At 33.8% G+C, this 23,412-nt stretch overlaps 2 protein-coding genes across 2 annotated transcripts; both read right to left on the reverse strand.

Moving 5' to 3' along the window:
• Positions 1–5,907: 5,907 nt before the first annotated feature.
• On the reverse strand, positions 5,908–7,300 carry LOC114287396 (uncharacterized). The gene is made up of 5 exons (XM_082902839.1): positions 7,090–7,300; positions 6,768–6,927; positions 6,649–6,686; positions 6,415–6,533; positions 5,908–6,318 (listed from the first exon to the last, which is right to left on the reverse strand). Exons 1-5 carry the CDS (start codon positions 7,298–7,300, stop codon positions 5,908–5,910), a joined length of 939 nt encoding a protein of 312 aa, XP_082758965.1.
• A 6,328-nt stretch (positions 7,301–13,628) lies between these two features.
• Positions 13,629–22,810, reverse strand: NIP5;1 (NOD26-like intrinsic protein 5;1). Its single transcript, XM_028230765.2, has 5 exons — positions 22,508–22,810; positions 21,626–22,417; positions 18,765–19,190; positions 17,516–17,577; positions 13,629–14,230 (listed from the first exon to the last, which is right to left on the reverse strand). The coding sequence occupies exons 2-5, from the start codon at positions 21,848–21,850 to the stop codon at positions 14,038–14,040; spliced, it is 906 nt and encodes a 301-aa protein (XP_028086566.1). The 5' UTR covers positions 21,851–22,417; positions 22,508–22,810; the 3' UTR covers positions 13,629–14,037.
• Between the last annotated feature and the right edge of the window lie 602 nt (positions 22,811–23,412).

The following is a 23,412-nucleotide window of genomic DNA, read 5'->3' on the forward strand; positions in this document are numbered from 1 at the left end:
CTTTGCCTCTTCGATGCCCTTCAACTATCCAGGTTCACTATTTCGGAGGATCCATTTTTAATACCTGTTGCTCTTTGTTTTTGGAACTCTGCTTTTAATTTCTTCCTATTTAGATGTGGTATGATGGCCCCTACTGTCCTTGATATCTACCACCTTTTAGGTTTATCCCCTACTGGCACTCCCTTTGGTCCAGACTATCCTGACCTTAATGTCTCTTTTTCTATTCCTCCTCTGAACTCATCCTATAGTGACTTTGTCAAATCTGAGAACAAAAGGGAAGGTCTTATAACTAATGGGAAACTCTTTTCTTTTTTATTGTATTGGCTTTGTAAATTACTCTTCTGTACCTCTTCTTAGAGGATTATGTCTGAGTTTGCTCTACTCACTAAAGTTTTTGTTTTGCATAAAAATGTAGCTTTAGCTCCATATGTTTTGGGTCATGTCTACAGAACTTGCTCTCAATTTTGTAAAAAAACCCATGGATGCCAATCAAGGAGGCCTATTTTGGATACTTCAACTCTAGCTTTTTGCATACTTCACTGACTTGCACTCTAAATGCCTAAGATTTCTATCACCAGACCCTATATCTTATGGCATGAAGTTTGCCAAAGTCTCCCTTTACCCTTCCAATTTTGCCTTATACTTTTCTTTTTTCCATCGACTTCCAGCTTTCCCTTCTAGCCTATTTTTCTATCCTTTCGAAGCTAACAATGGACCAGCTTGGCTGAGGGCCTTTTTGGGTGACAAGTCCTGCTCTAGGCCTCAATACAAAGATATGTGGGTTTCCATTCTGATTCCGAGGGAGCTTTTCATTGGCACTGTGAATCCTAGAGCTTATAAGTGTATTTCTGAGCCCTACTGTCCTGCCCAATTTGCTAGGCAATTTGGATTCACTCAGGGGATTCCTATTCCTTTCTGCAGCCAATCTAACTCAAATCTTGTAAGCAGAGAACTGAAAGTTCCAAGGTCTAGATTGGAGAAAGCAACCTCCAAGTTGATACAAGACTTAATTGATTTTGAATACTTACCCTTCATTTCTCAAGGCGATACATTGAAAAGATACTAGAATTGGTGGAAGGCTAATATGGAGGTGCACTTGACTATCCTTTCTCAAGATTTATTAGTGGGACTAGATGTGCCTCAGGCCAAGTCGAAGGAGACTGGGCTCATCATTCTTTCTACTACTCTTGCTATCCCAACTCCTACTCAGGCTGCCACAGAGACTGCTCATGCTGCCTCTCCTCCTCCTTCTAGAGTCACTAGGGCTGCTTCGAAGAAATGCATGCACTTCCATCTCTCATTTTTCTTCTCTTTATAATGTCTTGCTCATCTACTTATAGCTTCTTTTTTATACAGAAGCTTCACAAGTAGACCCTTCTCAGAGGGCTCAAGCCCTATACATTCTTAAAGACAAGCAGTGACAACAACAGAAGAAAAGGACGCTTGTGCTTGATCCTAAAGAGAAGGAGGTACCTAGAGAAACACCGCTTAAGAGGAGGAAGAAAATAACAGTCTTTCCCTCTGATTTCATTGACGACCCTACGCATCAGGCAGCTGCCAAAGTAGTAGAGACGGAGCAATCCAAGGAATTGGTGGTTTTCCAGAGATCTGAGAAAATAAGACAGCAGCAGATTTTAAGGAATGAAGCTGTTGCTGCTGATACACTTCAAAGGGAAGCTACAAGGAGGCAACAAACTGTCAAACATTATACTCTTTGCAGTTCTCCAATCATTACCACCACTACTTTTAAGGCTGGTAATTTCTTTTAGTTTCTCTAGTAATTTCATTTCCTAAGTTTTCAGCAATAAAACTTACCATTGTTTCTTATTTTCTGTCTTGCTGCAACAGTTACTCCACCTCCTCCTCTTTCGACAATGGCTTCTTTTGTCCTGTTTGAAGTTAAAAGGCCATTAGAGGCAGCCTCAAAAAGGAGGAAGAAGATCAACACCGAAGTGCCCTTAAGTATAGAGCCCATCCAGACAGTACTTCCACTTTCCAACTCTACACTTTCCATACCTTTTTTGAGGCAAACCATCCCTATTTCTTTATGCCTGGGCTTAACTCCATATCTATCTCATCTAACCTTTACCTCAGCTCAAGTTACTCTCCCTATAATCCTGGCTGCTCCTTCATCACCCGAGAAGGCCCTAGTTTCCACCTCATCAGTGATAGCTGGTGCTTCCAGAGAAGATACTAGTAGCTTACCAATTTCTTGTCCACCACTACTATCCAACTCCAGTCCCTCTTCCCTTGATCTGCTGGTGGCCAAGACTATAGACACTGTCAGGGACATTTCAACCCTTCTCCTATCCCTATGCAACTATCTCTTCCAGACCTTTCTGCACCTTCCATGTTAGTGGAAGAGATAGACATTTTTGAAACCCGATTGGCTAGCCTTTTTGACACACTTTCAACCACTCTAGCAGCCAGTAGTGAAGCTGAGCCATTGGTCCTTGCTGACTCCCTCTTGAAAATTTTTGAGAGCTCTTCAACCATCAGCAAAGTTTCTTTGCCTCCATTGGACTTAGGTACCTGTTTGGAATTGCTGATATCATTTTCAAGGATCCCATTCGAAGCCTTATAAAGACTCATACTTAAGAATGGTTTCCTCCAATGCTGTAAAGTTATTGAGCAATCCAATATGGCCATTTCAAGCCACTTATCCTAGATAAGAGCTACCATAGATTTCTATGTCAACATTTGCACCATTACTAAAGCTGCAGAAGAGAAGCTATTGAAAGACAAGGAATTTGTGTCCCATATACATACTGAGGTATCTAAATTGAAGGGACAACATTCCTCTACTTCTCAGTTTCGCATTTAGCTCTTGGAGAAAAAGGCCTAATTAGAAGAGGAGTTAGCAGTAGTTAACCTAGCCTTGGATCGAATAGTTACAAAGCTGCAGATTACCAATCAAGGGCTAGCTGACCGTAAGCAAGACATGGCTACAACCATTCAGTTGTTCACATCCCTTAGGAGTAGAGAATCAATTATAAGGGAACAACTGAAGCATTGTACTGATTTTTAAGCCAATCTATGACTGCATGTACTTAACTCTTTATGAAATGAAATCCTTATTTATTATTTGAGTGTTTTCATGCTTCTTTTGTTTAGCATTTCTCACACTCCTTGTGTTTCCCACACAGTTGGATAATAAGGCTTCAAATACCTATCATTGATTTTCTTGGAATGTACACAACCATTTAGATTTCCCAGATGGTATGCTCCTCCAGGTAAAACTCTATAGACTTGATATGGTCCTTTCCAATTAGGTGACCACTTATCAAATTTATGGTTTTTAATTCCTATTGGAAGTATTGTTTTTCACATCAAATCACCTTTATCAAAGCTAATATGCTTAACCTTCTTATTATAGTTTTTGGCTGCCTTTGTCTTTTGGAACAAAATATTATTTAATGCCAGAATTCTAGCTTCATCTATATTCTCTAATTCAAAGAACATGCTTTAATGATATTGCTTAGAGTTTAACTAGTCCTGGCATTTCACCCTCAAGGACCTAATGTTAATCTCCACAAGCATCACTGCATCATGCCCATATACTAAGGTATAAGCAGTGACTCCAATACTTGATCTTGGAGAAGTCCTATAAGCCCATAATACATCCAACAACAAGTTATGCCAATCCGCAAGATTGTTTTCCACAACTTTTTGTATTCCTTTTTTCAAGGACTTATTAGATAATTCTGCCTGACCATTTGCTTGTGCATAATAAGGGGTGTAATTAATAAAACTAATTCCAAATTCTACTGTGAAAGATTTTACCATCTTTCCATCAAACACAGTCACATTATCTATAGTTATGGTCTGTGGGATGCCAAATCTGTGAATCAGATCTTTAATAAATCCAATAACTTCAGTTTGATCCACAGCCTTATATGGTTTAGCTTCAACCCACTTAGTGAAGTAATCTGTGGCCACTAAGATGAAACAATGGTGCTTCGAAGATGGTGGATATATTTTCCCCATCATATCCATAGCCCAACCTCTGAATGGTCGAGGCTTCACAATTGTATGCAAATCAGTTATTAGTACATGTCTTATCATGCCATGCTTTCGGCATACTTGGCAACCTCTAGCATACTCTATATAATCTTTAAGAATGGTTGGCCAGTAGTAGGAATGCCTTCGAAGCAACCATCTCATCTTCACACCAGGCTGATGGGCATCACAAATGCCTTCATGGGCTTCAGTCATGGCTGTCAATGCCTCATTCGACCCTAGACATTCCAATAACAACCCATCTGCTCCCCTTTCATAAAGAGCATTACCATATATTATGTATTATATAGACTGTAATTTAATCTTTCTGCTAGCCTTCGAAGATGGGCCAGTTAAGTACTGCATGATTGGATGCCTCCAATCTTGATCTTGTAAGTCATTACGATTGACTTCCAACACATCATTCCTTTTAGCTAAAGGTGGTATTAATTTTTGATATGTTGCTTAACTTATGTTCAATTGAGTGTTATCCCTCCTTCTGAAATTCGAAACCTTCTGAGCTACATCATTGGCTTTGTTATTCATGAATCTTGAGATATAAGTCACATTTTCTATATAAAACTGAGAAAGCAAATGTAATACAACAACATAATATGGTAACATGCTTGTACTTTGATATTTGAAAATTCCTTTCACTTGGTTAACTACCAATTGAGAATCTCCAAATATATCAACTACATGAACTTGTAATCCAATAAGCATTTCCAATCCCATTACTAAAGCTTCATATTCAGCTTGATTATTGGAACAAGTAATTTCATCAACCTTGAAACCATATGTGGTTTTTACCCCCTGTGGTGACTTAATTACAATACCAATTCCAATCAGACCATTGGTCTTTAATCCGTCGAACCACATCTGTCATGGCTCAACATTGACCACACTAAGATCTATTATCTCCTGGCTTTCTGTTTGACATGGATGATCTGCCAAGAAGTTAGTCAAAACGTGTCCTTTTATGACCTTTTGAGGGATATATTCTAGATAAAATTCTGATAAAGCTAATATCCATTTGCTAATTCTTCCTCTCAACATAGGTCTAGATAACATGGACTTAACCATGTCTGTGGTTGCAATTACCAAGACAACGTTAGGCAAAAGATAATATCTTAATTTCATTGCTGCAAAGTACAATGCAAGGCACAGTTTTTCTACAACTGAGTATTTACATTTCCAAGAATTTAAAAACCTACTAAGGTAATAAACTGCTTACTCCTTACCTTCTTCATTGTCCAGGAAAACTCCCAATGAATCTTCTGTTGCAGCAATGTTTAACTTCAAGGGCTTGTCGCTCCTTGGCGGCATCAACACTGGAGGCTTAGCCAAGTAGGCTTTAATTCCTTCGAAAGCAGCTTGATGCTCTGCTGTCCACACAAACTCCTCTTAATCTTTCAACTTTAACAAAGAAGAAAATACTTTAGTTTTCCCTGCAGTGTTAAAAATAAATCTTTGAAGAAAATTAACCTGACCAAAGAACTTTTGTACTTTTTTCTTACTTGATAGAGGTTTGGCCTCAATGATGGTTTTGGCTTTATTTTGATCAATCTATATTCCCTTCTTGTGCACTACATACCCCAAGAAGTTTCCAGCTAACACACCAAAAGCACATTTGAGAGGATTAAACTTTAACTTAAACTTTCTCATTCTTTCAAAAGCTGTTACCAAGTGAACCGAGTGTTCCTCCATAGACTGGGACTTTACAAAAATATCATCAATGTAACTCTCTAGGTATCCTCTAATAAGATCATGAAAGACAGTATTCATTCCCCTCTTATATGTTGCCCCAGCATTCTTTAGACCAAATGACATTTTTACCCATTCAAATGTGCCAATATTCCCAGAACACCTAAATGCTGTCTTGTGAACATCCTCCTCTGCAATGCAGATCTAGTTATAATCAGAATGCCTATCCATCATAGACAAAATCCAGTGTCCTGCTGAACTGTCTACCAATAGATCTACTATAGGCATGGGGTATTCAACTTTTGGAGTTGCCAAGTTCAAATTTCTAAAATCGATGCATACCCTCATCTTGCCATTCTTTCTAACCATAGACACAATGTTAAACAACCATTTGACATACCTGGTTATTCTAATGAAGCCTACTTTAAGGAGCCTGAGAATTTCCTTCTTCACTTTTTGAACTACTTCATGGCTCATTCGTCTTGGTTTCTGCTTGCGTGGTTTGAAGTTAGACTTCATAGGGAGCCTATGTTCTACTAATGATCTATCCAATCCTGACAGTTCATTATAAGACCACCAAAAACAATCCTTATATTTCTTTAGGACTACCAACAACTGGTTCATGTCAATAGAACTTAACCAAACACTGATATAAATGGGTTGCTATGCAGAACTTTCTCCTAAATTGACTTCTTCCAAAGGGTCTTATACTTGAGCATTTATTAATTTTTCTCCTTCGTCTTCTTCTGCCTTCAAAGCAACTTCTTTGCTTTGTTCTGCTCTCATCTTCTCTGGTTCAACATCTTTTTCTTCTTCCTCATAGACAAAATCTGTCCATAAGGCTTATTCTTCATGTATTTCTTAGACTTTTGTTTCGATGCCCAATGCACAGTACTTATCAAGGGTCAAAGGCCTGACCTTTTGTTACTCCTGATTATAGCTAACCACCATGGCTTTCCTCTCTCGTTCCTGAACCTTCTGGACTATTGATTTTATGTCCAATGCTGAAAACTTGACTAAAGCCAAGGGTCTAGCTTCTTAGGTCTCAACTTCTTGCCTACAACCAGGCATCATTGTCATCCTTGGTGACGAATTCTTCATCAGTACTCTCCTGCACTACGTGCTTCAGGTGTGCTACTTCCTCATCAGCCGTCTTTTTGGCAGTTCCATCAGGTTTCCTCAATATACTGAGTGGTGTCACTCCTTCAGTATATAACTTAGCCTCTGCAAAGTCAGCACAAGTGATAAAGAGTTAAGGGTCTGTGTTGATCTCCTTTGTCTTTCCATTGCATAGGGCTATTATTATTTTCTAATGTAGAGAGGAAGGCACACACTTGTTGGTGTGGATCCAATCCCTGCCAAGTAAAGCATTATACTTGGCATTACTATCTTTAACAAAGAATACTGTCATACAATCTCTGGTTCCCACACTCAAGTTGATGGGCAGGATGCCCTGAGCCATCTGCTTATCCCCAGCGAAGTTAGCAATGGTTGTGCTGGTTGGGATTAATCTGGGGTTTCTTTTTCCCAATTTCTTCAAAGAAGACTTCAGAAGCAAGTTCACTGATGCCCCATTATCCACTAACACCCTATTCATTTATATCTTATTGAAATAAGCCTTGATATACAAGGGCTTAACGTGTTGCGTCATAGATGTTGTAGGATACTCGAAGGGATACGAGAGATTAATACTCACTTCCTCACTTTCATCTTCAGTTTTTATTGGTGTGGCCACTTCAGACTCATCTTGAACCATGCTAACCTATGAATCTTCACTAAAAACTGGAATGGGGTCATCTTCCTGATCTGCTTGGTTTCCATCTTCAACATGGAACTCCTGTGGCAATATATATACCATGTTTATTGACACTAGAGGAAATAAACCAAACTGACCTGCTGGTTGCACTTGTTTCTTTTCCAAACTAACTTTTCAGTTATTTCGGAAGCATCTTCCATGCTGCACTCTGGTACCTTAATATTGGTGACTTCCTTCGAATCAACTCGTTTGTGGGTTGCTCCTGCTGGCTTTTCGACCAAAAAGGTCTATTCAACCGTGAAGGCTTTAAACATCTCATCTTCAGCTATTTCTTTCCTTTGGCCTAGTTCAACTTCTCCTCCAGTCTCACTGTTGCTTTCCATCAAGGCCTTTTCAAGACCTGCTAAGCTGGATCTTTCATTGGCTTTTAGTTCAGTGTGAACCCTAGCCAACTGCTCTCTGCTGACACTTATTTTGTTCTGAGGAGCCAATTTTGGACTTTCTTTTTCCTCTATTTGGCCTTTTGATTGGGCCAATGAAGAACTCTTTCCACTTTCCTTCAGATCCTTTTGGTACTAGGTGTACCTTCGCTGGATCTTCCTTCTTGAGACCTAGAGATTACTGGAACCATATCTGGTTCCTTTGTTTTGGAGTGCTTGAGTAATATCCAATTATTTAGAGCCACCAAGGGAGGTTTAATCATTCTTCCCTTGTCTCCAAAGATATTTCTCTGTGCAGGTATTTCCGTAGGCTTGTTCTGCATGACAAACCAGTCTGGCACCCCAAGTACCCATGAACTCACTAGTTCAGTTGCTAAACTTGCTTTCCCAGTCTTTGAAGCTACCTTCGAAGCTAACTGTTGAGGCCAATCATTAGCTCTGGTACGCTGTCTCGAGCCTAATTCAGGCCTTGTTTCAGGGTGATTACCTTGCATCTTGTTTGAAGTTGATGTTGGAGGCCAATTACTGGCTCTAATAATTCAAGCCTTCTCTCAAGATAATTGCCTTCCATCCTGTAGTAATTGGGTGGTCTAAACTTATGCAAAGGTCTCTTACCCTTTGATTGAATTCTAGTGGCTGGTGGTCCAGCCAAGAATGGCTGCTGTCTGGGACCAGTATGGCCTCTTGTTATAGGTATTGGTTGTCTTAGGGCGTCTTTGTACATCCTTGTAATACTATTTTCCATTAATTGGAAGCCCTTTCAGCCATTTGTAATTTAACCTCCATTGCATGACAGCTACCTCATGAGAGTCATCATCTAGTGCTTCCTCACTAGAGTCATCCTTTTGGTCCGCAAAGCTCTGTCCATTTGTTGGTAAACTTTTGGTATCCTTCTTGAAAGCAGTCTGGCTGGCAACATACATTTGCACATTAACTTCCTCCAATTCCTTCAAGGATAGGTTTTGGAAATCTGGCACGCCAACATTGGCTGTAACCTCCCCAATCTCTGGGAACGGGTTGGTGTCAATCCTCATAGCTTTCTCTGCTTTGGCTGGAAACTTTAAACACCCCTTTCAAATCTGTTCTTGGATCCTGTCCTAAAAAACAATACAGTTTTTAGTTGAATGAGACCAAGAATTGTGTCATTTACAGTACATTTTCTCTTTAAGTTCTTCTGGGGAAGGGATCTTAACTCCATTTGGTAACTTTAGGAAATTTGCTGCAAGCAAATGATCAAAAATGTCATCTACTTTTGTTAAATCAAAAGAATACCTCGTATGAAGGTCTTTCTTTTTAAACTGCTGGTCTATTGTGGTGTCCTTCTGAATTAATGCCTCATAGGTCATAGGCTCTTTCCCTACGATTTCTGCTGCATCAATTTCATAATTAGGGTCCCTATATTAAGTCTTATAGGATGTATTACTTCAATCCTATTCTTCCTCAAGTAAAGATTCATATCTAGATACCTTATAGGTTAATTCCACTAAGTCTCGAAACTCAGTTGAATCGAACTTGTTTCGAAGACTAAACTCTAAACCATTTTAAGTCAATCTCACAAATTCAGGCTCTAGTAGAATGACTCTACACTTGTTTCGTGCTCTTTTGAATTTAGTAATAAATTGAACAACCTTCTTATTAGGCCTTTGGCTCAACCTTGCCAAATCTGACATGGAAACTTCAGGCTCTGTTTGGAAGAATTGGGCATGAAGTGCTTCCTCCATTTGCTGCCAAGTTTAGATAGAACTAGGTGTAAGGTTAATATACCATACAAAGGCTGTCCCAGTTAAAGAATTTAGAAAGAGTCTCAACTTCATATAATCATTATTGGTAAATTCACCACATTGGCCAGCGAACTTGGCAATGTGTTCAACTGTTGATTGGTTTCTATTTTCATAAAAGAGCGCAAAGTCTGGTATTCTAAACTCCTTTGGGTATTCATGTACCTTATCCACCCATTCTGGATATGGCTTTTTATATACAGGAGTCTGAACGCCCCGAGCCATAAGTCCACACATTTTTCTAACAATATTAGCAATTTAGTCCCTAGGAACCATATTATGTGCTTGTTGGACTATTACTGGAGGAACAAACACAGGGTTTGGTGGAATCCCATGTGCTTGAGGTCCTCTTGGTCCATAGGGAGGTATATTTAGGACTAGCTGTCCCTGTGGTACTGGTTGCTATTGGGGGTATGGTTGACCTCTCTGGGCCTGACCTGCGAAAGGTGCTGCAAGAGGAGAAACATGTGTTGTTTTTCTCCTAGCCGTAGGAAACCCTTCCAACCCCCTAGGTGTGAATTCGAACAAAGGGTTAGTGAACTCCCTTGTGCCAAACATGGTTTCGAACATGGGATTTGGAAACATTAACTCTCCAAATTTCCCTCTTCGTGTCACGTATTAAATTATGACTGGTTTTTACAAATTCTACCGCCAACAATCTCATTAATTAAATATTACAAACAAACAAACAAATGAGACCTCCTCTCCCTCTTTCTTTTTTTTTTTTTTTTTGTTTGTCTCCTTGCCCTCACAATTAACTCTTCTCTTCAATCCAAACACAGTTAGTGATCTAAATCGATAGAGATTTAAAATAAACAATTTCAATCATTCGCAGTAAATCACGAAATTAGCCCAATCACGCTCAAGAGTACGTCTGCAATTGGTTTCAACCCTTCTTAATAACAAAAAAGATAGACATACAAATTAAATTACTACACATATCCACATTTCATTGCTCACTAGTGGATAACAAAAAATAGTTACTAATAAATTGATGATAATACACATTCTTGAATTCAAGAAAGAGATTCTCTTTAGTGGATTTGTAGGAAAGAATCACTAGTTTTATGCTTATGAGCCATTCTTGCTAGAACATAACATGATAGATAAATATGATCATCTTAATATCATTATAATGTGAGATTAAGATCCTAAAACAAAATTTAAAACCATATGCTTCCATTTCTAATTCAATTTCAACATAGTTTTGTGCATGTCTCCTGAGACGAGAACATAAATATCAATTTGAACTTAAAATAAGTAGAATTAACAAAACTATTACAAATTCACAACAATATAAATGTAGTTCCTATAAAATTTGTGGTAATGCTCATAATTATCTCTCTAATCATATACCAAAACTGTGAAAACCCTACATTTAATTATTCTTAAAAGAAAATAAATAAATTAATTAATTAATTAATTTTGTCTACAGTCTATCTGAATTGTATATTAGTGTAAAAGTTAGTTTTAAATTGACCCAATTCAATCACTAACAAAGACATTATTAAGAATAATAATTTTGTGGGTGTTCAATATTTGTTGTTTATAAATTATTTTAATTACGATACAATATGATAATTGTTCTTACTAAATATCTTAGTTAAAAATCTTAGTGTATCAATTTTCAGAAACCCACACAAAAAAAAAAAAAAAAAAAAGGAAATCAAACCTTTGCAGAAATTCGATAGAGGCTTTCCACATGTTGGTTTGCATGCTTGTTTAGGGAAGAAGAGCTGATTATGCTCTTGGAATTGAGGGAAAGAGAACTTAGAATGAAGAGAAAGAAAGAGAGAGAGAGAGAGAGAGAGAGAGATATGTGCTCAACAAGCATTGTATATATATATGCATGCAAGCCTTCATTGTATATAGGTGTGCATGCAAGCATCGGTGGAAAAAAAGAAGAAGAGAGAAATCCCTGAAGCAACCAAGCTTAGTAATAGGAGATGAAGAAGAGTAGGAGATTAAGGAAGCCAAAATTCTCAACCATTTTGTCATCCTATTACTAAGTAAGAAAACCCTCTCAACCTTCTCTTTTCTTTTTTTTTTATATTTGAAATTTTCAGATTATATACATATGATAAATTGTCTAAACTTGTAGATAGGATTTTATTGTATAAAATTTTATGATGGTATATTAAATATTGGTAGTCTGAAAATCCTATTGTGGAATTTGGACTTGTATGTGTAGTTTATGTCATTAAAAAGATTATTGAAGATTATGATTTATTTCTTTTTTTTTTTGTATCTACATTATTATTTCATACCATAGTTTAAATAAATTGTTTATTATTGCGTGACATGTGTAATATTTTATGTTGGGATTCTAATGAGTTGGTATAACATTATTGGTAATTAAATTTTGAATTTTTGTGAATATCTCAACAAGTAAAGAAATACGAAATTTAACCAATGATACATTAAAATGTAAAAGTGATGAGGTAAGCACGGTTTAGAATCTTGCGCAAGTGAGTTGCGAACCCTAACATGGCACGGGAAAGTATTTCAGCTCTTATCGGTGTAGGCGATATAAGGTTGGTGGTGCGGGTGTCACAACATAGACCGTTCCCTTGGGGCAGACCGTGATGTCACGACTCGGGTACGTAACTCTGGTACGTAAGCATCATTGGTAGTTACAGTAAGTAATATTTAAATATTTGACCAAGAGGGAATCAGAATTGCCCGTGGCCATTGCTTAGTGGTTGAATGGAAATAGTGCTCCGCGGGGAGTTACTAAATTTATCTGATAAACTAAATCTATGAGAATTTAAAAAAAAAAAAAATGTGGACATATTCCTTATGATGAAATACTGTTTCCGTTTGTTATATTTTTATTTGATTTATTATTATTTATTGTTATTATTTTAACTGATAACATTTATTTTATGCTTACTAAATGTTACTAGTTATTCTGTTATTACACATTATTCATGAATTGTGAGTATTATTATCGGGGTGGGCATTTTCGGGTTGTAGTATCTTATTGAGCTCGTTGCTCACTGGCATTCCCGTTGCCCTGGCGTTTTATGTTTGGTACCGAAGAAACCGAAGGAGACACCGAGGCCTTACAAAGCGACACTCAGCCTTGGTTAGCTTGAAGAGTGCCCAAGTTCCATGAACCATTTCCTAAAAATTCTAGTTTTTCTCTAGTTTTCTTTTTATATTTGTGTCATTTCGGTTATGTACTAAGACTAAGTTGTGATGTAAGAACTTCAAATCCTGAATTGTTAATTAATGGATGTTAGTAATTTTAGTGACAATATTGATTTTAAAATTTTAAATCTTATTATAATGTTCTTAAATTTGGGACGTCACAAAAACCATTGTCATACATAAGTGTATGCTTTTACACACAAACTTGCAAATACCTATAGGTTGCGCAAAAACCCTAAGGTTTTAGAGTTTTTCAAACGTATGCACTATATGATATAATTGACTTGAACAACAAAAAAGTCTTAAGCCTACACCATATTTGTTTCACCCATCTCCCATATACCTTTTTCTTTTGTCTACCTTGGTGGGAGGAGATCCTGGAAGAGCATAAGTGGTTGAGATTAAGAACCCATTTTCAACATCAAACCTAATTTTTTTGCTTTTTTTTTTCACTCTATATTCCTAAAGCATGTGTAGAGAGAGGAAGGGGTAGTTATTGGAGGGGACAATACTATGTGGTTGTGGTTCAATTTGGGAAGAGACTACCAAAAGAAATTTCAGGAGAGAGAGTGATTCAAGTTTAAATCAACCAAGGTGTTAGATTTTCACAATATTGATTAAAGCATATAATGTCAAAGACATCCTCATGACCTCACACAAAATTACAATAAGATTAGTAGTCATGATAATTTTATTTAAAACTCTCACCAAAAAACCACCAACACAACCACCCAAATAGATCCAAAATCTATCTAACATCATAGAAGCCTCAAGCATAGAAATTACTTAATAAACAAATTAATACAAGACACATATTGCTGGGTATATTATACAAATGTGAACAAAAGATCAACACACACAAAAGGGCATGGCCCACAAACGTTCATATCACCTCACAAGCTCATCCTTTCAAGTGAATGAGATGTTTTGAAGTGATGAGAAGATAACAAACCGTGCAAATTATTTTGCCAAAGCCTAGGGGTGTGGACATGCAATCACATGGCCTAGTCCATCACCTTTATTCTCAAACAGTCTAGCTTTCACTGTCAACCATCACTGTTATTACACATAAATACTATAATAAAAAAAAAAGTCATTAAGCACAAATAATTATCTAGTGTTTCGAAAATATTACGTAGTCATGACCATTAATAATTATATGGACACATGATTGCACTAAAATTTTCGACTCATTTGATAATTTTTCTTAACGACGGATGCTCCTGAGCCGTGGGGGTTGACCATCTTCGTTAGGAAGCTTCACAACGGTGTAGACAGTTGCTCCTGCTATAGCCCCGAGTGTGGGTGCGATCAAGTATATCCATATCGATTTGTAGTTTCCTGCTGCGACGGCCGGTCCCAAAGTCCTCACTGGATTCATAGAACCACCACTAGACGGCCTGCAAACAGCCTTGCAACAATTTAGTTGTGTTTTGAATAATTTTTCGATTTCAGAAGTTATTCAGTGCCCGATCGCAGATTATGGTCAGGCGGTGCAGTAATATAATTATAATTGACAAGTATTGTGAAACCTACCATTTTATATTGATGATTTAGGAATAACGTGGCAGGTGTCCAACTACACAATTTTTTGTTTGTGTTAGGCAGTTGATCAGGTTTCATTTTTTTTTTTATTCATTGATATATAACTCAATATTTTTTTATCCAATTATATATAATTATTTGTGTGTGGATGTTTTCTTCCTTGGATTTGTTTGATTTGTTTTGGAGTCAATCGAGTATCTTCGTTCCTTGAATTTGTTTGGGATGTTTAAAGTATGAGATTGTTATTATTGTTCATCCTTAAAAGTTTTATTTCTATTTTTATACTTAGTTTTTTTTTTTTTTTTTTTTTTTTTTTTAATGAAGAGTTCAACATCACAGTTTCATAACATATTTTTTATGATTTTTTTTTTTTTTTTTTTTTGAGGATAAACTAAAATGTTTTCTAAAACTAGGGTTGTAAACGACTGAACTGAGTTAAATAGAATAATAGGTTATTCAAGTTTGATTTTGAAACTTATTTGAATAGAATAATAGGTTATTCAAGTTTGATTTTGAAACTTATTTACGTAATGAACTATTTTGATTTGAACAAGTTTTTAATAAACTAAACAAAAATCGAGTTCGTGCCATTCGTTAAAGTTTTCCGTTTTTTCCTATCCATGTTTTGAGAAAGAAAAAACAGCTATCAAAAAATGAAACCATTCCTTTATAAAGGCGTGTTTAAAACATCAACAAAGAAATGAAACCAATCCTTTGTCAAGTCAAGGGCCTATTTATACATCATTTATTTCATCAAATGTTTCTTATTAAAAAAAATCAAATGGCTGCTTTTTATCTATATTATTATTAAAAGTGAATACCTAAATTGATTTAGTAAAATTTTCTTCTTCTCATGTTACGTGACAACTTTATATATATTAAAGTAGAAATATTATTATACACAACGTAAGCAGTGTTTGAACTTAAGACCTTAGTTTTTATTAAGAATATACTTATCACTTAAACAACATATATATATGATAATATTAAATTCTTTATAATTTATTTTTATTATTTGAATTACACCCAGATCATGTGTCCTCAGCTAGTATGAAATAAAAACAAGGGACCATTATTGAAAGCATGCTTTGACACATCAGTACGTGTCTTTTGGGGGCTAAATAATTGTCTAGAATGTTAATTTCCTATTATTTATATTTATTTTTTATCGCTCTGGTGAATTTACATAACAAACATATAATTTATTGTAACTAAAATAATAGTAATAAAATCTGTAAAAGATTATGGAAATCGTTTAATTTTATATAAATAAATTTAAAAAGAGTACTTATTTATTTATTTCAATATAAGGCCTAATAAGTCAAAAATAGAATCATATTTTGTATCTTTTTAATATTTATTTTCTTGAGGGGCCGTAGGTGTAGGGGGGTTGCGACAAAAGTAATGGTAAATTATTAGAAGGGTAGCAGGTAGAGAAATTGTCAACTTGAAACATCACGTACACTGTCCACCGACCGTAATATATATGGCTTGGAATTAGACTATCTTTAGGTTCAACTGAGACAAGTTGGGCCCTCGTATCAATCTCTTTTTATTTATTTATTATTATTTTTTTAAAAAAAATTCAAAATATTTATTTAGTGAGTTATTTCTAAAACTGTTTTCACAAAGTTTTCTAAATACAATCCTACTTTTAAAATTTGCAAAATTTCTCGTAAATAACTAAACAAATGTTTTCAATACTTTTATTATTTTGATTTTCAAAAGCTTGAATAACAAAAAATATATTAAACAAACTCTTGGACTATATTTAAATTATGAATTTAGGTAATAATTTAATATATATATATATATATATATTTATTTATTTATTTATTTCATCAACATTTCATTTTCATTTTATAAATTTCTAAAATTTTTATTCAAATTTATGATCTAAACATTATATTGGGAGTGTTTGTTTCAGCTTTTCAGAGCCAACTTATGGCTTTTAGCTTTGAAAAAGTTATTTTGGACTATTTGGTTAAACTTATTTCAAACAGCTTCTGATTCTAACAGCTTATTTTAACTCAAAAAAGCTGATTCTGAGAAGCTGCTCACCCCTTGCTTTTGATTATCAGCTTCTGCTGTGGACATGTTAATTTATGGTTATACTCTTAAATTTTTTTATTTTTTATTTTTTTAAGCATAGAAAAAGATTCAAATGGACTATAGATTATTATTATTATTTTTTATGAGAAATGTAGATAAACAAAAAATAAAAATTAATTGAAAAAACTATTTCACAGCTTATTTAACAAACACTACTCAGCAACTTAAATATATAATCCAACAGCTACACCAAACAGATTAACAACTTCTGATTAAAGTCATAATCTATAATCTGTTAAGTTATAATCTATAAGCTGTTTTAACAGCTACACCAAACAGGGCCATTATAGATTGTTTGTGTCACCATATTATAAGCTCATAAACCATAAGCATAATCTAAAATAAAAACACCCCTCACCTATCTTCATGATAATTAATTTTTTTACCCAAAAACTACAGTACCAAATTCAGAAGAAGAAAAAAAAAAAACTATAAATAGTCATTTACATGGTAGCAAACAAGCAAATAGCAACTTAGAATCTATATATGAAATTACCATAAATCGTTGGGGCAAATGACACTTTTCTCTCTTCATATTTGACCATTTTTCTACTTTTGGCTCTTAAAATTTATTTTTTTAACTTTAACTATTCATATTTAATTTTTTTTTTTCAGTTTACTTCTAAAGTTAATTTATGTTTAAAAATTAATCAGAAAATATCACGATAACTATCACATAATACAAAAAATATATTATTATAATAGGATTTGAGTTTGTGTCAGAAATGTGAGTTACATATAATAAAATATTTTTATACTATGTAACTACTAATATGTCATTTTCTGTGTAATTTTTAACAGAGGTTAGTTTTAGCAATAAATTGAAAAAAAATTAAAATATGAAAGTTCAATGTGAAAAAATATAAATTTTAAAAGTTAAAGTTAAAAAGTCATCAAAATGTAATTTATCCTTAAAATTACAGTATGCATAAGAAAGAGAGGAAAAATGACGAGAAAAGAAAGAAGCAAGCAAAGACACAGCTAGAGAACAAAGAAAAGTGGGATTTCAGATAGGAAGGAAAACTAACCCGGCTACAAGAATGTTAAGCATCACTGTGGCTCCAACTGCTATTCCCGCCAATTCTCCAACCTGTCACAATAACACACTTATATGTATTTTATAAACTCAAATTTCCATTTTCAATGGCTAAATTAACTATAAAAAGCATTAGCCTAAAATGCCACATAATCCCCTAGTATCTTTAAATTCTCGTTCATTTTATTTGTCGCAAGTAATTTTCTTACCTTATATCTTGAGATTTATACAATATTGTGATTAAAAGTGTATTAGAATTGGAAATAAAAAGAATTGAAGACAAAGTACTCTTGACCATTTAAAATAGTCCATAAAAAGTGAGATTGTCTATTTATTTTATACAAAAAAAAATGTTTTAACTTTTAAAATGTCAAAAATATTTTTTAAAATAAAATCATACTATATATCTATACCTCATCACTAATCGCACCACATCTAACACCCCTATGAATAATTAAAAATAATAATCAGAGTGTTTGGTTTGAGTTTTTTGAATTAAGTTTTTTCAAAATTTAGTTTTTTGGTTTTTGTAGTTTTTTGTTTTTAGTGAATATTTTTAAAATTTTAAACATTTTTTTTAACCTTTTTAGATGCACCTTACTTAGATATATCTAAAAAGTAAAAAAATTGTGAAAAAATATTTTAAAATTTTAATAAATATATAAAAATATAAAAAAAAATGTACTGAATTCTCTTTTTTTTTTTTTGTACTTTTAGTATTTAGTGAATTTTTAAAAGGTTTTTTTCACAATTTTTTTACTTTTTGGTCATGTTTGATTCACAAGACTAATAGTGAAGTATTAATAATCTTATTAAATTAGTGTGATATTCATTATCCAATTGGATTAATATCCATTGGATTAATAATCCCACATCCACCCCATTACTAATAATCCTACAAATTTGTTGAATTAATTATCCATTGAATTAATAATTCTAAACCAAAATGTTAAAACAAATATAGGATAATTGACCTCACAGATTAATAATCTCAATCCCATCCACCCAATCAAACATGCCATTTAGGTATATTTATGTTAGATATGTCTAAAAAGTAAAAAAAAAATTACTTAAAATATTAAAAAAATTCAATAAAAACAAAAAAATAAGAAAAACAAGAATGTAGAATTTTCTGAAAAGTATTTTTGAAAAAAACACAACCAAACAAGCTGAATAATTTTACATTATTAAAACAAAGGAAGCAAAATCGTAAGTAGAGTAAGAGAGAATAGTAGAAATACCGCTCGAGTATCAGTGGCGACAGCGGTAACAACAAAGAGGAGATTGAAGGTAATGAGGAATTCGAGGGCGAAAGCTTGGCCAATGTCAGTGGTAGCGGAAGGAACAGTGACTCCTCCAGACATAAATGGGTGGAAACAACCTTTGAGAGCGAAGCAAGCACAGATTGAACCGGAGACTTGGGCGATGATATAGCCAGGGACTTGGATCCAGGGGAAGTGACGGAGAACAGCGAAGGCAATGGTGAGGGAGGGATTGAGATGTGCTCCGGAGATGTGACCAGTAGACAGAATCACTATCATCACTGCCAAACCAGCGCATGCTGCGTTCCCAATCAGTGACTCTACTCCGTTGTATTTCTGGTTCACGATTGGTCCTCCCGTTGCCGCGAATATCAGTATGAATGTCCCCACGAACTCTGCTCCCAGCTACCCAATCCATTCCAATCCAACAAAATTAATCACACAAATATAAAGACTAAAAGACTAAATCACACTGCTGAAACCACTTTCAACCCATGAATGATTATATACATGTCATATGTCACCTCAATGATTCTCAAAATAACTACTACTAATTTGTTATATATATATGACTAACTAATAGAATCAGATTCTCTCCCCCTCACATCTATGACAAGTTATTGGTGCATTTTGGGGACCTTCACGTGGTGCCCAACAAGATTGTAAAGAGTGGAAGAGGTGATACTCATGAATTTATGTTGAGTGATTAAAGTATATGATGAGACATGATCAATTGTGATTAGTGATTGAGAAATCTATATTTTAAGTAAATTTTAAGAGATTTATTTATAATTTACTCTTAAAATTTAATAATTTGGGACACTCATCAATTTTTTACATAGATAAAATTAACAAAAAAAAAATTAAATGAAATAATCTAATTGAAACTAAATTTAAAGTATAGAGATCTAATTATTCAAATTAAAATTATAAGAACTAAAATAAATTTGAATCAAACTGTAGAATAAAATGTAAAAAATACTATTGACCAAAAAAAATATTCCTAAAATTATAGCCATCGACTACTGAAAAATTAATAAAAAAAATTAAACTTTTGCCGCGAGCTGAAGAGCCGTCGCTACAACTTCAAGACTATTTTTGCAAAGACATTTTTGGTGATCCAAAGATTTTTTTTTTTTTAAAAATAAATAAAATGTAAAGTAGATATTAGGGCAAATTACAGTTAATGCTCACTGGTCGCGGCGGGGGGGGGGGGGGGGGGCGGGGGGGGGGGGGTTGTCATTTTTTGTCCCCGCAGACAAACTTCACCCCACCCCAGCCCCTACCCCACCCTGCTACCGGTGAAATTTTTCAACCCCACCTCCGCAGATATTCAATCACATTTCAAATAGTCAAAAAAATTAAGAACTATTAAAATTCTTAGCACGCTAAATAATTTTTTTATTTTATATATATAAACAGTGAGACTTTTAAGATTATTATTTATTTTTATTTAAACAAAATCATAGACTTTTAATATTATTTTTTTATATCTAATTATATTATATATATACATATATTATTTATTTATATATTATTAATTATATTAGGTCGGGTTTGGATCGAAAGAAACGATACCCGCCCTCGCCCCACCCCCGTTGCAGGTGATCAAAACATAATCCACTCCTGCCCCACATAAGTGTCGAGGTGGATAAAATCTGCCCCATTCAGGCGAGTATGGGCAAGCCCTGCAAATTGGATTAAAACGGCCATTCCTACTCCTGTAGTTTGGGATTTGTATTATTTTGGTCTCTAACTTTTTAATTGTCATATATTTGATCTTAATTTTGAATCTCATTTCAAATAAAGACAATTGAAGACAATGTTGCTCTATTTTAAGGGCAAAGTCGTCAATTTGATAAAATATATACTAGTTTAACAAAAACAAATGTCAAAAAATTATTTTAAAATTTTTAAAAATTATTTCTACCCATAAAAGATAAAATTATATAAAAATGATAAATCTTTTACATTTTATTTCTTTTATATTTTTTACTAAATTAATTTTTAGTGCGTGTTTGGATGATGATCATGTAATGACTAGTTATTTTTGTTGATATTTTTGAATAGTTATCATGTAATAGATAGTTGTAATTGTTGTTAACATATATTTTTTTGATGATTATTATGTAATAAATTGCTATTAGACTTTTAATGTGTGATTGGTATTTTTAATATATGAAATATTTTTTGTTTTGGATTTTTTGATTTAATAAATTAGTTTAATAATGATATCAAAATTGTCACCATATTTGACTTTTGAAAAAATAAAAAATAATTTAATGAAAATAAATATAAAAAAAATTATTTTAAAAATTTATTTCTATTCTCCCAAAAGGTAAAATTATATGGAAAAAATATGTTCTTGATTTTTTTCTCACCAATTTAAATTTTAATTTCTTGGAAAAAATTTATGAAAATAGATTATGAAATCAAATTAAATAGAACTTTCTAACCAAGAAAGTTGTAATATTATTTATTAAAAAAATTATTATATTTTAAATAACATACAAGTTAACTGATACACAATAAATTATATGATGACTGTACTTTTAAAATCTATCATTTGTAAAGAAAATATTTTTAATTATCTTTACATAAAATAAGATTCAAATTTTATTATCGAATGTATCTGAATTAAAAAAGTAAAGGCTGAAATGAGTTTAAACGGTATAGGAATTGTTAATGTAATTTACCGTAGCTAATAATGAAGTCAACTGAAACAAAACGTCAAACAAACAGGAGTAAAAAAAAAATGTCAATGAAACAATAAAAAATCATAATAATGTGGAGAGGGTGAGGAAAGAGAGGGAAAATACTGTGGAGGTGGAGAGAGATACCTTCCGGGTGAGCGAGACATCCGGAGCAGGGAAATCTAAGAGGCAGGTGTGAGGAGCACCCCAGGAAGGAGCTCCAACGGGCAAGCACTTGCATCCCGGCCTTAACTTCCGATCACTATACGATAGCGAGTCCACTCGGATCGACGATATCAATGGTCCACCCGGCGTCCCTGGTGTTGCCGGCGTTGACATTGCCGGCGACATTCCCACCTCTGGATCAGCCATTCTTCTCTCTCTCTCTCTCTCTCCTCTCTCTTTTTCTTTCCTTTTTTGGGTTTTTCTCAAGTATATATATATATATATATTTTTTTTTTTTGGGTTTTTTTGGGTGAAAATCCTAAAGAGAAAATATAATAAATTTTTTTTTTTTACATAATTTGGCGGTTTTTTATAAAGCCTTTGCTACAGGAGCGTCGGGAGGTTGGCCAGATTAATTAATATGGCCAAATTACCACCAATAATATGTAAAAAATAAAATTGAAAAACTAATTTTTTTTTTTTTTTGGAGGGGTTTTTCTGAGTTTTGAAAACAAAGAAATGGGCCAAAGTTACATGCTGCTCAGGTTTTTTTAAGAGTAGGATTAAGGAATAGGTAAAACGAAAATAGCCAGCTTAGACACTTAAAATAACAGAAATATAGTTGTGGCTCTTTTCATAAAATTCAATAAATATTTTTTTTTTTGGGTGGTTTTTGGGGGGGTTTTTTAAACAGGGGACAGGGAAAATTACATGCTGGTACTGATTTTATAAAGGTGTAGTTAAGGAAGAGAGATGATGGAGGGATCCAGTTTCCTGCAAAAGAAAATGAAAAGGAAAATATAGGATTGGAACAAAAGGGTATGGAAGAGGGAGAGAGAAAGGAAGGAAAGATGAGAAAAATACCTGATAACTTGAGAGGAGGAGGTGGGTTTAATTTAGTTTGATGATCAATGCAATAGCCTAAAGCATATGTATGAGTTGATCACATACTATATATATACATATATTATTAAAGGAATGGAAGACTGTTAATAACAGAAGAGAGAGAGAGAGTCAATGACCAACTCTCCTCATCATCAACATCGTCTTCACAGCTAATCAAAACTACTTTTTATCATTATATTTCATGCATTGCTAAAGTAACGGCAATTTCTAATGGCGTTATCACAGTCATCGCATCACTGCCAATGCTTAAGATTTCTACCCAAAATTCAGAATTATGAAATTGTGGTGGTGGTCTCTTATTATCTTTACACTATTATAATCAACATTATTATTATTATTATTAATCAACATTTTTTTATTATTATTTATAACTAGATATCCAAACTAACTGATGCACCCTTTGACTAATTTGAAAATCAATCCCACAGTTCACTTGTACAGACTCTATTTAAAATCAAAGTAAATGCCAAAGCAATTGAGAAAAGCAGAAAAAATGATTGGATAACTGAGATAAATTTTAAGTGTATTTCCTACTACACATTTGATTCTAAACCACGAGTTTTTTATTTTTTGAAATATTTTATAAAAAAAAAATAATTTAGAGAATTGATCCACTTTTTAAACCATTTGAGAGATTAACTTGCTTTTGAAATTATATTTTTAACATGTAATTTCACCTTGAAATAGCATGTTGAAAATGCGATTTCAAATCGCATGTTGAACATGCTATTTCATCATATCATCATAAATTGTATTTTCAACTTGCGATTTTGAAGTAAAATTGTATGTCAAGATGCAATTTCAATTTCAAAATCGTATTTTGAAAATGCGATTTCAAAAAGTAGGTTAGTTTCCTAAATAAT

Source organism: Camellia sinensis, chromosome 13 (genome assembly GCF_055761805.1).
Source record: "Camellia sinensis isolate YWXY chromosome 13, ASM5576180v1, whole genome shotgun sequence".
NCBI classification, from domain to species: Eukaryota; Viridiplantae; Streptophyta; class Magnoliopsida; order Ericales; family Theaceae; genus Camellia; species Camellia sinensis.

Bases quoted from the DNA above. Each gene is read 5' to 3' on its own strand.
- LOC114287396 (XM_082902839.1), bottom strand. From the start codon at position 7,300: ATGAATAGGGTGTTAGTGGATAATGGGGCATCAGTGAACTTGCTTCTG. The intron at 6,534-6,648 runs GTTAGCTATAAT...CCTTATGGACAG, and splicing joins GAGAGAGGAAAGCCATGGTG to ATTTTGTCTATGAGGAAGAA. The intron at 6,319-6,414 runs GTATAAGACCCT...GACATGAACCAG, and splicing joins AAAAATTAATAAATGCTCAA to TTGTTGGTAGTCCTAAAGAA.